Below are 14764 nucleotides of genomic sequence, written 5' to 3'. Positions count from 1 at the left end.
GTGTTTGAGCAGCCCTTAATCCCGGGTACATTCTCACAGGGCTTAACAGGCTGGTTGCATCTACTCCCGGTTCGCTGACTGTCCTCCTCAGCCACACTCGGGAGCCTCTGGAAGAGCCTGCTGAACCCCCCACAGCCCTCTTACGCACTTAGTGTATGTTGTACGTCCTGACACGTACAACATACGATAACTCAGCATCCTGTAGCGTCTTCTCCTACCTATCTTTGTTGTGCACGGGGAATGGGTTAACCTGGTGATGGTAAGTGCTCGCTCGTCACTTGGTTCTATGAACACCCTGACTGTACTGGTAGCGATACTTTGTTGTTTCACCTTCTTTTGACAAATGGACTTTGCTTTGGATAAAAGCGTGTGCTGAACGCCCTACATGTAATGCTGAACGTCTTAATGTAACGTCAGGTGATGTGGCTCCCCCCCCCCCAGTGACACACACCCCCACCCCCCCTCACAGTGTCGGGGCCACAGAGGAAAGGACGCCGGGCGGGACTCACCAGCTTCAGCGATATGAGGACGGGCGTCGCCCCGGCCATCTTCACCATGGGGATGTAGCAGTCGAAGTACGGCTCGATGATGATCACCTGGAGGACGGGTTACAGTCAGACCCCGGGAACTACCCCGCGGACACCAAGATGGACGCCCGCTGAATAAGTTCAAGTTCGAGTTGAAATCACTTTAATCATTTGATTATTTTTGGTCACACACTAGGTCATACATGTACAACTAGAAGTGAAAGGTTTACTTTGGCTGCTCCATGAACCGTGAGTAAACAATAAAGTAGAATCAAGTAAAACCCTCAATACACAACATTAATAACTAGCGTTGGAGCCGGGGAGACTGTCCCCCAGTACGTCCCCCCCCCCCCCCCCCCCCGAGGGTCGTACCTCGTCGCCCTCCTCCACCAGGGCCTGCATGGTGCAGAACAGAGAGCCGTAGCCCCCCACCGTCACCAGCACCTCCTTCAGGGGGTCGATGGGGCGCTCACACACCTTACCGTACACCTGGGACAGGGCGTTGACCAGCGCTGGGTGACCCTGGAGAGAGAGAGAGAGAGAGAGAGAGAGAGAGAGAGAGAGAGAGAGAGAGAGAGAGAGAGAGAGAGAGAGAGAGAGAGAGAGAGAGAGAGAGAGAATAATAAGCAGTAACCATTTAAAGAGCATTAGTATATGCCACACGTGAATCTCCTAAGATGGCGCAATGTGATTGGTTCACTATCTCGGAATATTGGGCAATATCCCGTGATTGGGATCTCAAACTCGGGATATTGTGACGGTCGTCTCGTCACTCTTATAAAAACAAATAAACTGCTAATAAAAACAAATAAATCCCGGCCAAAAGTGTGATCTTGTTTATTTTGGGAGTGTTCACGTGTGGTATATACTCAAACGATTATTCACCTCGGGCTCCGTGAATGGTGGGGAATACTATTCACGGAGCCTTCGGCGAACAGTTGTCAAGTAGCCCTGCAGCGTGACATGAGGCTGGGTCTCTGGTGTTGTTGCCGGGGGAGACGCAGGCGCAGGGGACTCACGAAGCTGCGGGTGTACTGGTTCATGCGGTCCACCGACACTGCCTTGGCCAGCGCCGCCGTGATGTAGGAGGGGGGGGGGAGGTCAGGGAACCCCTGGCCCAGGTTGACCACGGAGGGGTCGGCGGCCAGGCCGGTGAGGGCCACCCTGAGACACACAGTCAGGGGGTCGCGGGGTCAGTCTCCGGGGGGCGCAGCCTGACCTGGCTATTAATGTACCCACTTATTGTATGTTTTACGTCCTGGTTCTAAAACATGTAACTTGGCATTGTGTAGCATCTTATCCTCGCTATCTTTGTTGTGTACTTGGAATGGGTTAACCTAGTGATGGTTAGCGCCTGGCACTTGGTCCTATGAACATCCTCACTGTACCCACAGAGATATATTGTTGTTTCTCTTTCTTCTGACAAATGTCCTTATTGTGAATGCCTTTGGATAATAGCGTCTGCTAAATGCCCTGAATCTAAATGAGGATACAGACATCCCTACTGTACCGCCATAGACTGAAGAACGTTGTCGGTAACCGTCTGTTTACAGTCGACTCATACAGAAGGGTTTGACAACATGTGTGGGCGTGTATTTAATACTCACCATATGTTGTGGTCAAGTCCTTCGATCCTCTTGGCATTTGTATGGGTGGACATTATACCCTGCAACATGAGAGCAGGTCATGTGACTCTCTGTAATGAGCTACACATCGCTGGTTTAGCGATTCACACTGGAAAGAGATGGACATTAACCACAATAACCAGTTCACCTTCATGGCATTCGTTTTTCCACCTTGAACCAGCGAAACAAATATAATAACAATAGGTATCCACAGATACTCTGTAAATACCTAATTATTATGTGTGTGGTCCGTGAAAAGTTGATGTAATACTCCTTCACTTACAGTAATAACACATGCATGTTCACAATAGAATACAGCTCACCGGTTTGAGGTGGATTAGGTTTGAATCCACCAGTATACGTTCACTGTAATCCACCTGTGGGATAATAGGAGTGGATCCACCCAACTTGAACATGCATGAATGGAGGAGATGAATGACCTACTGTTGTGGTGGTGGAGACCCGTCGTGCGCCGTGCAGCCAAACAGCCCGCTGGCTGACCCTGTAGAGATGTTGGGACAGCCCGGCGATACTCATCCTTGACACACGTACAACAGCCCGTCACTTCTACAAAGCAGGCATGCATGTCAAACCCTGACCGGGTCTCCATGCAGACCCGGTCATTCAAGTGCAACCCATATCGGGACATATCACCGTTAACCATGAACTAGCTTCCGTTTTCAGAACTACGTTACGACATATTACGTATCGGGCAAAATTATAAGTGTGAACTCACAAGCTTCACCTGGTCGTCTCGGGTTGGTGGTTGAATGTGCAGTTTGCTCGGACATCGGCGTCCAGAGTTCACAGATTCTCTTCAGGGAGCAGCTCCGTTAACAACGCCCCCGATCCGCAAACCACGCCTCGCGCCACACCAAGCCACGCCAAAAGTTAACATTAATGAATACATTTACTTTTATTTACGATTACGAATTTTCAAGAAATACAAAATAAAGTATATCTGTCACTTTTTAAATTAACTTCAGGGAATATTAACGCATCATCATCATCATCATCATTATCATCATCATCATCATCATCATCATCATCATCATCATCATCTGCGTCATCATCCTCCTCATCATAACAATAACAGTGACAGACCTCCGTGCAAAAAGCAAGAGCAACAAATGACCACGTTTCAAGCGCCATAGTCTGTTAAATACAACAGATTAATGCGCACATAACACTATAGAGGCGGATGACGAAACGACCCTCCCGGGCAAAGGCAAAATCTGATTGGACCGTTTGGTCGAGGGACCCGGAAGTGTATGGAGATGTATTCTATAAATTAGGGAATTAATAATGCCTACATTATTAAAAGTAAATTACCTACAGCAATGTTTCGTATGCATTAGAGTGTAATCAAAAAAATATTCTGAATATAAACGTAATCAAAATGTATATATATTTTTTCTACAAAGATGGTTCTCTCAAAGGTCTATACCAGAGACAGCAACATAAAGCATCCACAGCAGCGACCCCTACATTCCGTAAGGAGGAAGTCCATCTCAGGAATGTTTCAATAGCAAATCAATCGACCAAGAAGGCCCTCGCTGGATTTTAGAAAATACCTAGCCTGCATGAAATATGTATCAATAAGTATTTCATTCATAGTTATCTACTACTAGGCCTGGGTTGATATTAGGCTACTTTAATTAAAGGATGGTTAGTTTTGTTATTTATTTTGCTTTAAAATAAAAATGCGCTTCAAATCGAGCATAGGCCTATCACCAATCCAAACCATTTAAACGTTATCTGACCAGAGCACTAGCCTCAAATGGCACCAGGAGACAATATAACAGATTTATAGGGTTAAATGTTCTTATTAAACCTTGTCAAGATTAATTGGATTTTATTTGATATCCAGAATATAATGGAAAAGCGTTACCTGGTAATGGTTGATCCCTTTTTATACATACAAAATACACAAACTACCAGAAACATGTTATATTAAAATGAACACAACATGGTAACCAACACAGTATCTCATATCTGTTGTGAGAAATCATAACTATTAATTTTCACTTTAATATTGTATCTTATCTTGAAGACCAAGCTTGATTCACGACATATTTTGATTGCTAATTTCTCCTCCATCATTCAAACTCTTAAACCATCTTTAGGGCCTGATATTGAACGTCTTGTGACTTCTCACTCAAACAATGAAACGTGTTGTAAAGTTTGGTGATTTGAGGTTTCCCCCTGTGTGCCAGTTCAACCCAGCCCCTTACTGGTCAGAACCCCCCAAATCCCACAGGATCACCCAGAGATGAATGGACTCCATACATACCAGTCCGTCAAACAACTGACTGACTGACTGACTGACTGACTGACTCTCTCTCTCTCTCTCTCTCTCTCTCTCTCTCTCCCCCTCTCTCCCCCTCTCTCTCTCTCTCTCTCTCCCCCCCTCTCCCCCCCCCTCTCTCTCTCTCTCTCTCTCTCTCTCTCTCTCTCTCTCTCTCTCTCTCTCTCTCTCCGTGCGTGCGTGCGTGCGTGCGTGCGTGCGTGCGTGCGTGTGTGTGTGCGTGTGTGTGTGCGTGTGTGTGTGCGTGTGTGTGTGTGTGTGTGTGTGTGGACGGTATCCACGCCCCTATATGTCGTGTAGCCCGGGCCGAGCTCAGCTCCTCCAGGAAGACACATAACGGACCAGGCAGCAGTCGCCAAGACGTCATGCCCCACCAGCCCGTCTCCTTGGACCAGACACAGACCCCCCTCTTACACCCTTCATGAGGTAAAATCACCTTTCATTACCGCAGCGCCGGCTACTTTGTGTCTTAAACGACGTCGCTTTTCCGAGGGTAAGACGCGCGGCTGGATTCCTCCGCAGTAAGAGCCTAGCGCTATGCTCTCCCCTCTGATGGGAAGCCAACTATGACACTGTATTCGTATTTACAGCGGACACACTGAGGGTCCGAAATATAGGATGATTACAATGTTAAAGCCACACGGTCTGCGTGAGATTCATTTTAGAGGGCGATGGCACTTTTACCTTGAAGCGATCCTCCCGTTACATTCAGGGGGACGTGAGAGGGGGACGCTGGATGAACGGGTGTCATTCTCCCCCCATCACAAACTCACTCGCTTTATTGTATGCGTACCCCATTTTTTGGGTCGACTTAAAACAGTAGCTCATTGGCAAGTCATGGGCCCCGATTAAATGATTTGTTCGGCGAGGTTCTGATCGGTAACCTTGATGTTACACACGCTTTGTTAAATCCCTGATGGGTGTGAACCAAACGAAGAGGCAGGAGGCTGTTTTTGGATATCTGAGATTCGCAACATTTCCTGACAGGAAGACCCGCTGCCCTGCCTACTGTCCGTCCGGCCCGCTGTCTGTCCGTCTGGTGGAAAGAAAGCCTTTCTGCCTCCCAATGTCCAGAACGTTTAATCCAAGCGGAGAAACAGACAATCGTTTCCATACGATAGAGGTTTGTTTTGGAAATGTATTTTCCAAAACAAAATATTCTGGACTACTTAATGTGTGTGTGTGTGTGTGTGTCTCTCTCTTTTTGACACACACACACACACACACACACACACACACACACACACACACACACACACACACACACACACACACACACACACACACACACACACACACACACACACACACCACAACCACTATACCTCTGGCGTCCGCCCTGACCAAACGGTGGTCACATGACATCACTCCGGTCCACAATTAGAAAAGTCAGCGCTGACTTGGTGACCTGGGAGGGGATCCTACTCCTCTAGAGGGGGAAAGGGGGAAAGGGGAAGTGGGTCAGGTATCCAGAGGACACGGGAACACAACAGAGAGCGTTTGACTCTGTCCGCTTAAATGAAAATGCTTTGGTTTTTTTGCTGTGCTCTGTATGTGACTGACCAAACGCGTGATTTATGGAGGGGAGCTCCCCCCCCCCCCCCCCCCCCTTAATGCCTACGCTGTGGTTTTGGGCTGAGGTTCGGGAGGTGAAACTGGAGACCCAGGCTGATCGATCCACTGAGCGGCCCCAACGAGACGCAGACCTGTCCAACGCCTAATGACATTCAGCACGATACTGCTGCCCACTGCATCCACCAGAGGGGTGTGTGTGTGTGTGTGTGTGTGTGTGTGTGTGTGTGTGTGTGTGTGTGTGTGTGTGTGTGTGTGGGAAGTGCATAACAATGGTTAACTACGTGTCAGGTTGGAGCTTTTTAACTAGGTATCAGGTTAGAGATGGTTAACTAGGTATCAGGTTAGAGATGGTTAACTAGGTATCAGGTTAGAGATGGTTAACTAGGTATCAGGTGAGAGATGGTTAACTAGGTATCAGGTGAGAGATGGTTAACTAGGTATCAGGTGACAGGTGGTTAACTAGGTATCCGGCTAGCGCTGGTTAGTTTGGGTACCAGGTTAGCGCTGGTTAGTTTGGGTACCAGGTTAGCGCTGGTTAGTTTGGGTACCAGGTTAGCGCTGGTTAGTTTAGGTACCAGGTCAGAGGTGATGTAATCTAAGGGGTTCTCCATACATGAAGGTGGCGGCGGTTCTGTTGTCCTGTTGCCCGCCCGTCGTTGGTCTCTCCCTGGTCTCCCCCTGGTCTCTCCCCTGACCCGTCGTTGTCTCGCCAGGCGCTATGATTCCCGTAACGGAATTCCGACAGTTCTCGGAGCAGCAGCCGGCGTTCCGCGTTCTGAAGCCCTGGTGGGACGTGTTCACGGACTACCTCTCCGTCGTCATGCTCATGATCGGAGTGTTCGGCTGCACGCTACAGGTGGGCACGCACGCACACGCGCGCGCACACACACACACACACACACACACACACACACACACACACACACACACACACACACACACACACACACACACACACACACACACACACACACACACACACACACACACACACACACACACACATTAAGGAGCAGGTAGGGGTTAGACTGTACAGAGACAGGTCATTAAGGAGCAGGTAGGGGTTAGACAGTACAGGGACAGGTCATTAAGGAGCAGGTAGGGGTTAGACAGTACAGAGACAGGTCATTAAGGAGCAGGTAGGGGTTAGACAGTACAGAGACAGGTCATTGAGGAGCAGGTAGGGGTTAGACAGTACAGAGACAGGTCATTAAGGAGCAGGTAGGGGTTAGACAGTACAGAGACAGGTCGTTAAGGAGCAGGTAGGGGTTAGACAGTACAGAGACAGATCATTAAGGAGCAGGTAGGGGATAGACAGTACAGAGACAGGTCATTAAGGAGCAGGTAGGGGTTAGACAGTACAGAGACAAGTCATTAAGGAGCAGGTAGGGGTTAGACAGTACAGAGACAGGTCATTAAGGAGCAGGTAGGGGTTAGACAGTACAGAGAGAGGTCATTAAGGAGCAGGTAGGGGTTAGACAGTACAGAGACAGGTCATTAAGGAGCAGGTAGGGGTTAGACAGTACAGAGACAGGTCATTGAGGAGCAGGTAGGGGTTAGACAGTACAGAGACAGGTCATTAAGGAGCAGGTAGGGGTTAGACAGTACAGAGACAGGTCGTTAAGGAGCAGGTAGGGGTTAGACAGTACAGAGACAGATCATTAAGGAGCAGGTAGGGGATAGACAGTACAGAGACAGGTCATTAAGGAGCAGGTAGGGGTTAGACAGTACAGAGACAAGTCATTAAGGAGCAGGTAGGGGTTAGACAGTACAGAGACAGGTCATTAAGGAGCAGCTAGGGGTTAGACAGTACAGAGAGAGGTCATTAAGGAGCAGGTAGGGGTTAGACAGTACAGAGACAGGTCATTAAGGAGCAGGTAGGGGTTAGACAGTACAGACAGGTCATTAAGGAGCAGGTAGGGGTTAGACAGTACAGAGACAGGTCATTAAGGAGCAGGTAGGGGTTAGACAGTACAGAGACAGGTCATTAAGGAGAAGGTAGGGGTTAGACAGTGCAGAGACAGGTCATTAAGGAGCAGGCATTAGGGGTTAGACAGTACAGAGACAGGTCATTAAGGAGCAGGTAGGGGTTAGACAGTACAGAGACAGGTCATTAAGGAGCAGGTAGGGGTTAGACAGTACAGAGACAGGTCATTAAGGAGCAGGTAGGGGTTAGGCAGTACAGAGACAGGTCATTAATAAGCAGGTAGGGGTTAGACAGTACAGAGACAGGTCATTAAGGAGCAGATAGGGGTTAGACAGTACAGAGACAGGTCATTAAGGAGCAGGTAGGGGTTAGACAGTACAGAGACAGGTCATTAAGGAGCAGGTAGGGGTTAGACAGTACAGAGACAGGTCATTAAGGAGCAGGCATTAGGGGACTGAACCCACCACCTCCAGCTGGGAGCAGACCACTAGCCTAGCCACTAGGCTACCCTTCCAGACACCACCTGCGTATGTATTTAAATGGAGATAAACCAATCTAGGTGCAATGGCCCTTTGTGGTCTGAAGCCAGACCACAAATATTTCAGCTTCTCTCTCGCTCTCTCACACAGAGACAGAAAGTCCACATTCTGTCCAAAGCTTAAAGAAAAATACAAGTGCGTTGACCGACTAACTCTCCTCAGCGCTCTGTCCCTCTTTCTGCTACTTCATTCATATCCTTTTAAATGTTTCTAATTTGAGTCTGACTCATTGATATCTGTCATATATTTACTATTTATCATTGCGGTGTTTGTTCTAATGTATTTGGTGGTCTTTAAAAGCCATTCCTTTCACAGACCATCAAATGGGACGCACAGTATAGGGATTCAAAGATATGCTGAGTCTCAGAGTCGTTTTTCCTAATCTTCCCCAAGGACTCCAGAGGGAATGGGTGTGGTTGTGGCTCACATATGTCGCATGAAGCCATGTTTCCACACAAACCTTGCATCACATTAACCCAAGGCCGAATAAACCACGCTAAACTTTAGGGAACCACTGAGTAAGACTCTAAATTAATCTTTAAAACCAATTTATTGGAATCTATAGCTTAGCCTAATGAACTTAAACACTTTAAACATTTAGACCTATTACAAATCCCCATGGAGGGGAATCTGTGGGACATGTATAGACTTCCACGGTTTATTTAGCAGAGTAGCTAAAGGTAGTTGAATGGCTTGACAAACAGGCCAGTGTGCAGCCTAGCTAGCTCTCAGAGCAGCTTCTGTTTACCAGTGGAAACTCCCGCCAAATCGCCCCCTCCTTCATAAACATAGGCCCCCAAAACCCATTGACTTGTCACGTTAGCTTATTGTTGCTTATTTGCCTGTGTATAAAGCACAACGCTCTCGCCTGCCGCGGGACCATGCAGTGAAACCATGGTATTACGGTATTTGCTAAATATGCCATTAGCCAAAACAATAAATCCCTAACCGAAAGCCAGGATGATGTAAAACATTGAGATGTTTTTAGGAATAGTCTGTGGCCTGTGGTCAGCCCAGAACCCAGTGTTTGCGAGAGCGTCCAAACTGTTTGTAAATAGTGAGAACAATTAATTACGCTGGCCATCCGACGGAGCTGAGAGACGGCGTTGGGTGGGTGAGTCAGATTGGGAGGCAGATATCTGTGCTAGCAGCAGACATCCTGGGATTGTCAGGAGGAGTCGTATCAGAGTTCAAAGAGCTGTGGTGGAACAATGCAGCGTTCCGTGCCCGCCGTGTTCAACACGTTCAGGCCACATTCTTACAGAAGTCAGGATAGGGAGACCTCTCATACTATATCCTCTCTTACTGTTATCCCTGTTTCCTAAAACAACAGGACACAACAGGAATAATCCTAAAGCAACAGTGATCAATTAATAACAGAAACTACTCCTAATAGTGATGATTATTTACTTGTGGAATACTATCTTTATATATAGACGAGTCATCCTCACGACTCTCTACCCTCTATAGGCTATAGATGCAAACGGATCGATGTGATGGTCCCATTTCCTTTGAGTGATGAGTAGTCGGCCTTTAAAGTTGTTTAGGGTCGCCATCTTGTTGCACTCAACCACTCGAGTGTTTGGATAGGTGTGGGTTTGTTAGGGTTTGGTTTGGTCACTCAGTCTGTTTGTGTCTTGATTTTCCGATCAACTGTTTTTCCCACGTCTTCTCTTCCTGTATGTCTTTCTTTCGGTTTTTCCCGCAATAGTTTGTTCAATCTTTCTTTCTCTTTAGGTCATCTTAAATCGTTTTTTCCCTCTTTGTTTCTCTTCCGGTCTTTTTAAATAGTTTATTCACCCTTTCTTTCCTTCATGCAATCTCTTGTTCACTCTTTCTCTCTCTTTCCTTCTCTCATTAAATCCTTCGTTCTTCCTCCATGTCCTCCTTCGTACCCCCGTGCGGTGGGTGGTCTCCCCTCCCCCGCCCCCCTTGTCTGGTCGCTCGTCTCCCAGGTCATGCAGGATAAGATCATCTGCCTGCCGCAGAGGACCGCGGCCTCCAACCAGACGGCAGCGCTGCCCAACCGGACGGAGCCGGAGGACGTGTCCCTGCTGGCCTACCAGGAGATGACGGGGCTGAAGACAGACCTGGACCTGCAGCAGTACAGCTTCATCAACCAGATGTGCTACGAGAAGGCGCTGCACTGGTACGCCAAGTATTTCCCCTACCTGGTGCTCATCCACACGGTCATCTTCATGGTCTGCAGCAACTTCTGGTTCAAGTTTCCCGGGTCCAGCTCCAAGATAGAACACTTCATCTCCATCCTGGGGAAGGTAAATATATAGGCATTTTATTCTAATGTATCTTAAATTTACGTTTAGGGCGTTAGGCAGATGCTTCTATCCAAATTGACTCACAATAAGTCCATTTGTCAGAAGAAAGAGAAACAACAATATATCACGTTCGGTACAGTAAAGACGTTCCTAGAACCAAGTGCCAAGCACTAACAATCACTAGGTTAACCCATTCCACGTATACAACACAGATAGCTGGGATAAGACGCTACACATTGATAAGTACTATTTTTAAGTGCGAGGACGTACAAAATATAAGAGGGATGTGGGGGAGGCTATTCAGAGTCCAGGGGAACTCTGAACATCTTTTCCACTATTCCACTACTCTTCTGTACTATCTGACACCCGAGTTGCCCTCCTCTCCTCCTGCCTCCAGTGCTTCGACTCCCCGTGGACCACCAGAGCCCTGTCCGAGGTGTCCGGTGAGAACCCGGAGGAGAAGGACCACCAGAAGCTGAGCGCCAGCCGCTGCAGCATCAGTGTGGCTCCGGAGGAGAAGGTCACCCTGGAGAAGACCCAGTCCCTGCGCTCCATCCCCGAGAAGATCGTGGTGGACAAGCCCACCGCCAGCGCCATGGACAAGAAGGAGGGCGAGCAGGCCAAGGCGCTCTTCGAGAAGGTCAAGAAGTTCCGTTTGCACGTGGAGGAGGGGGACATCCTGTACATCATGTACGTCCGCCAGACCGTGGTTAAGGTCTTCAAGTTCCTCCTCATCCTGGCCTACAACAGCATCCTGGTGTCGGAGGTCCAGATCACGGTCAAGTGCCACGTGGACATCCAAGATATGACGGGCTACGAAGACTTCTCCTGCAACCACACCATGGCCCACCTGTTCTCCAAGCTGTCCTACTGCTACCTGTGCTTCGTGGCCGTCTACGGCCTGACCAGCCTCTACACCTCCTACTGGCTCTTCTACCGCTCCCTCAAGGAGTACTCCTTCGAGTACGTGCGCCAAGAGACGGGCATCGACGACATCCCCGACGTCAAGAACGACTTCGCCTTCATGCTGCACATGATCGACCAGTACGACCCGCTGTACTCCAAGCGCTTCGCCGTGTTCCTGTCGGAGGTGAGCGAGAACAAGCTGAAGCAGCTCAACCTCAACCACGAGTGGACGGCGGAGAAGCTGCGCCAGCGGCTGGTGACCAACGCCCACAACCGTCTGGAGCTGCAGCTCTTCATGCTCTCCGGTTTGCCGGACACCATCTTCGAGGTGACCGAGCTGCAGTCGCTCAAGCTGGAGATCCTCTACAACGTCACCATGCCCGCCTCGGTCTCCAAGCTGGAGGACCTCCAGGAACTGTCGCTATACCAGTGCTGCCTGAAGCTGCACACCACCGCCACCTCCTTCCTCAAGGAGAACCTCAAGGTGCTCCGGGTGAAGTTTGACGACAGCAGGGAGCTGCCCGGCTGGCTGTACGGCCTGCGCAGCCTGGAGGAGCTCTACCTCACGGGCTCGCTGAGCTCCGACGTCTCCAAAAACGTGGTGCTGGAGTCGCTGCGCGAGCTCAAGTGTCTGAAGGCGCTGACGCTGAAGAGCAACCTGGCCAAGATCCCCCAGTCCATCGTGGACGTGTCCAGCCACCTGCTGCGGCTGTACCTGTACAACGACGGCACGCGGCTGGTCATGCTCAACAACCTGAAGAAGATGGTCAACCTCACGGAGCTGGAGTTGGTGCGCTGTGACCTGGAGCGCATTCCCCACGCCATCTTTAGCCTGTCCAACCTGCAGGGGCTGGACCTGAAGGAGAACAACCTGCGCAGCGTCGAGGAGATCGTCAGCTTCCAGCACCTGCGCAAGCTCACCTGCCTGAAGCTGTGGTACAACAGCATCACGTACATCCCCGAGCACATCAAGAAGCTGGGCAGCCTGGAGCGCCTCTACTTCAGCCACAACAAGATCGAGGTGCTGCCCTCGCACCTCTTCCTGTGCAACAAGCTGCGCTGCCTGGACCTGTCCAACAACGACATCCGCTTCATTCCCCCGGAGATCGGCGTGCTCCAGAGCCTGCTCTACTTCTCCGTCAACTGCAACAAGATTGAGAACCTCCCCGACGAGCTCTTCTTCTGCAAGAAGCTGAAGACGCTGAAGCTGGGCAACAACGCGCTGTCCCTGCTCTCTCCCAAGGTGGCCTACCTGGCGCTGCTCGCGCACCTGGAGCTGAAGGGGAACCACTTCGAGGCGCTGCCCGCCGAGCTGGGCGGCTGTCGCGCGCTGAAGCGCAGCGGGCTGCAGGTGGAGGACACGCTGTTCGAGACCCTGCCCTCCGAGGTCCGGGCCCAGATGAAGACGGAGTGAGCCGGCGTGCCTTACGCCCCCTGACCCCAAGTGCCGGCTCCCCCGTCCGTGGGTCTGTCCGTCTCCCGGAGGTCATACTTAGTACCCTGCTGCGTGTGAGTATGACCGGAGCCATACCATGAGTTATGTTGTGCTACGATGTCATTCTATGACGTCCTGCTCCATATCAGTGTTGTGTCATACGACTAGTGTGACGTCCTACTATGACTAATATAACATGCTTTATATTAGCGTGATGTTATGTGACATATGGCTATTTGTCAGTGTGATGTCATACCATGTATCGGTGATGCCATGCTATGACGTCATCCTATGACATGAGGCTTTATATCAGTATTATGACATACTGCTCTTCATCAGTGTGGTGCGGAAGATGAACACTCTTGTTATTTGGTGACTGCTGGGTTGACGATGAGTTTGTATTTCTGGAACCAGGCTGACATGGATCTATGTTTCTATGATGGCTGAACCCTCAAGGAACCAGGACAGACTCCTGTAGTGACCAAACACACGCGCCCTGCTCCCTAACGAGCTGTTCCTATCCGCTCCCTAACGAGCTGTTCCTACCCGCTCCCTAACGAGCTGTTCCTACCCGCTCCCTAACGAGCTGTTCCTACCCGCTCCTTAACGAGCTGTTCCTACCCACTCCCCAACGAGCTCTTCCTACCCACTCCTTAACGAGCTGTTCCTACCCGCTCCCTAACGAGCTCTTCCTACCCACTCCTTAACGAGCTGTTCCTACCCGCTCCCTAACGAGCTGTTCCTACCCACTCCTTAACGAGCTGTTCCTACCCGCTCCTTAACAAGCTTTTCCTACCCGCTCCTTAACGAGCTGTTCCTACCTGCTCCTTAATGAGCTATTCCTACCTGCTCCTTAACGATCTGTTCCTACCTGCTCCTTAACGAGCTGTTCCTACCTGCTGCTTAACGAGCTATTCCTTCATCTATCTGTAATCACCTTTTGTCACTTTGGATAAAACGTCTCACTAAAGTTAAGAAGCTCATGGCAGATTTGATGCTTTGAGACGACAACAGACATGAACAGCACTGAGGAGATCAGCACAAGGACGCCTGCTGCTCGCTGTACAGGACCTACGTAGGCAGGAGTAAAGATTGTTTGGGTTGTTGTAAAGTTTCTTTGTTAACCATCCTATAAACAGAACCACGTAGGCCTTGTCCTTTAAGTAAGAGAAAGCTTCCCTTAAAGTAGCTTGAGACGTGAGAAACGTAAGGTCCAGTCAGAGACGATCAGGGTAACTCATAACGTACCTCATGATGCTAGCGGTGTGTGTGGGATTCAGCTAGCGTTTCCTACCATTCGCGACAGTGTCATGGAAATGTTGTTCTGTTCTAGGAAGCTAATATTTATGGCGCTAGCCATCCAAAGGGAATGTTATGCTGTTATTATGCAATTATCATTTGGTTCATGAATTATACACACACGCGCCTGAACTTGAGGAAAATGTATTTTTATAAGCAATTTTGTCATGTTAGATAATAAAAAAAATTGTTGGTTTAATTATAGTTTTAATGTGTCTGCTCTGTTGTTTTACACTATGAATGCCATTTTAAAAAACACATCAATTATTTACATAAATACGAATTGCGTGCTGTTAGAAGGCCAGTCATCTAAAACAAATGTGTATTCATATCTTAAATAATCTGTC

The 14764-nt window shown here is 49.2% G+C and overlaps 2 protein-coding genes across 3 annotated transcripts; one reads left to right on the top strand and one right to left on the bottom strand.

Annotated features, from left to right (window-relative positions):
* Positions 1 to 509: 509 nt before the first annotated feature.
* LOC115538458 (kynurenine--oxoglutarate transaminase 3-like) lies at positions 510 to 3328 on the bottom strand (the record flags this gene model as incomplete). The annotated part of the gene is made up of 6 exons (XM_030350014.1): positions 2889 to 3328; positions 2597 to 2716; positions 2135 to 2193; positions 1547 to 1691; positions 900 to 1049; positions 510 to 596 (listed from the first exon to the last, which is right to left on the bottom strand). Coding segments are annotated over exons 2-6 (534 nt in total), but the record flags the coding sequence as incomplete, so codon positions are not given.
* A 1404-nt stretch (positions 3329 to 4732) lies between these two features.
* LOC115538460 (volume-regulated anion channel subunit LRRC8C-like) lies at positions 4733 to 14621 on the top strand. Of its 2 annotated transcripts, none has more exons than XM_030350019.1 (4): positions 4733 to 4886; positions 6749 to 6891; positions 10457 to 10777; positions 11175 to 14621. In XM_030350019.1, exons 2-4 carry the CDS (start codon positions 6754 to 6756, stop codon positions 13095 to 13097), a joined length of 2382 nt encoding a protein of 793 aa, XP_030205879.1. In that variant the 5' UTR covers positions 4733 to 4886; positions 6749 to 6753; the 3' UTR covers positions 13098 to 14621. The 2 variants fall into 2 exon arrangements, with proteins under 2 accessions (XP_030205879.1, XP_030205880.1); XM_030350020.1 differs by lacking the exon at positions 4733 to 4886 and adding an exon at positions 6097 to 6225.
* Positions 14622 to 14764: the final 143 nt, after the last annotated feature.

This window comes from Gadus morhua, unplaced genomic scaffold (genome assembly GCF_902167405.1).
Source record: "Gadus morhua unplaced genomic scaffold, gadMor3.0, whole genome shotgun sequence".
Taxonomy (NCBI): Eukaryota; Metazoa; Chordata; class Actinopteri; order Gadiformes; family Gadidae; genus Gadus; species Gadus morhua.
The sequence above is the reverse complement of the archived record's forward strand: the minus strand, read 5'-3'. Positions and strand labels throughout refer to the sequence as shown.

Coding starts and splice junctions, on each gene's coding strand:
- LOC115538460 (XM_030350019.1), top strand. CDS start 6,754: ATGATTCCCGTAACGGAATTCCGACAGTTCTCGGAGCAGCAGCCGGCG. Junction 6,892..10,456: donor TGTTCGGCTGCACGCTACAG/GTGGGCACGCAC, acceptor CTCGTCTCCCAG/GTCATGCAGGATAAGATCAT. Junction 10,778..11,174: donor TCATCTCCATCCTGGGGAAG/GTAAATATATAG, acceptor TCCTGCCTCCAG/TGCTTCGACTCCCCGTGGAC.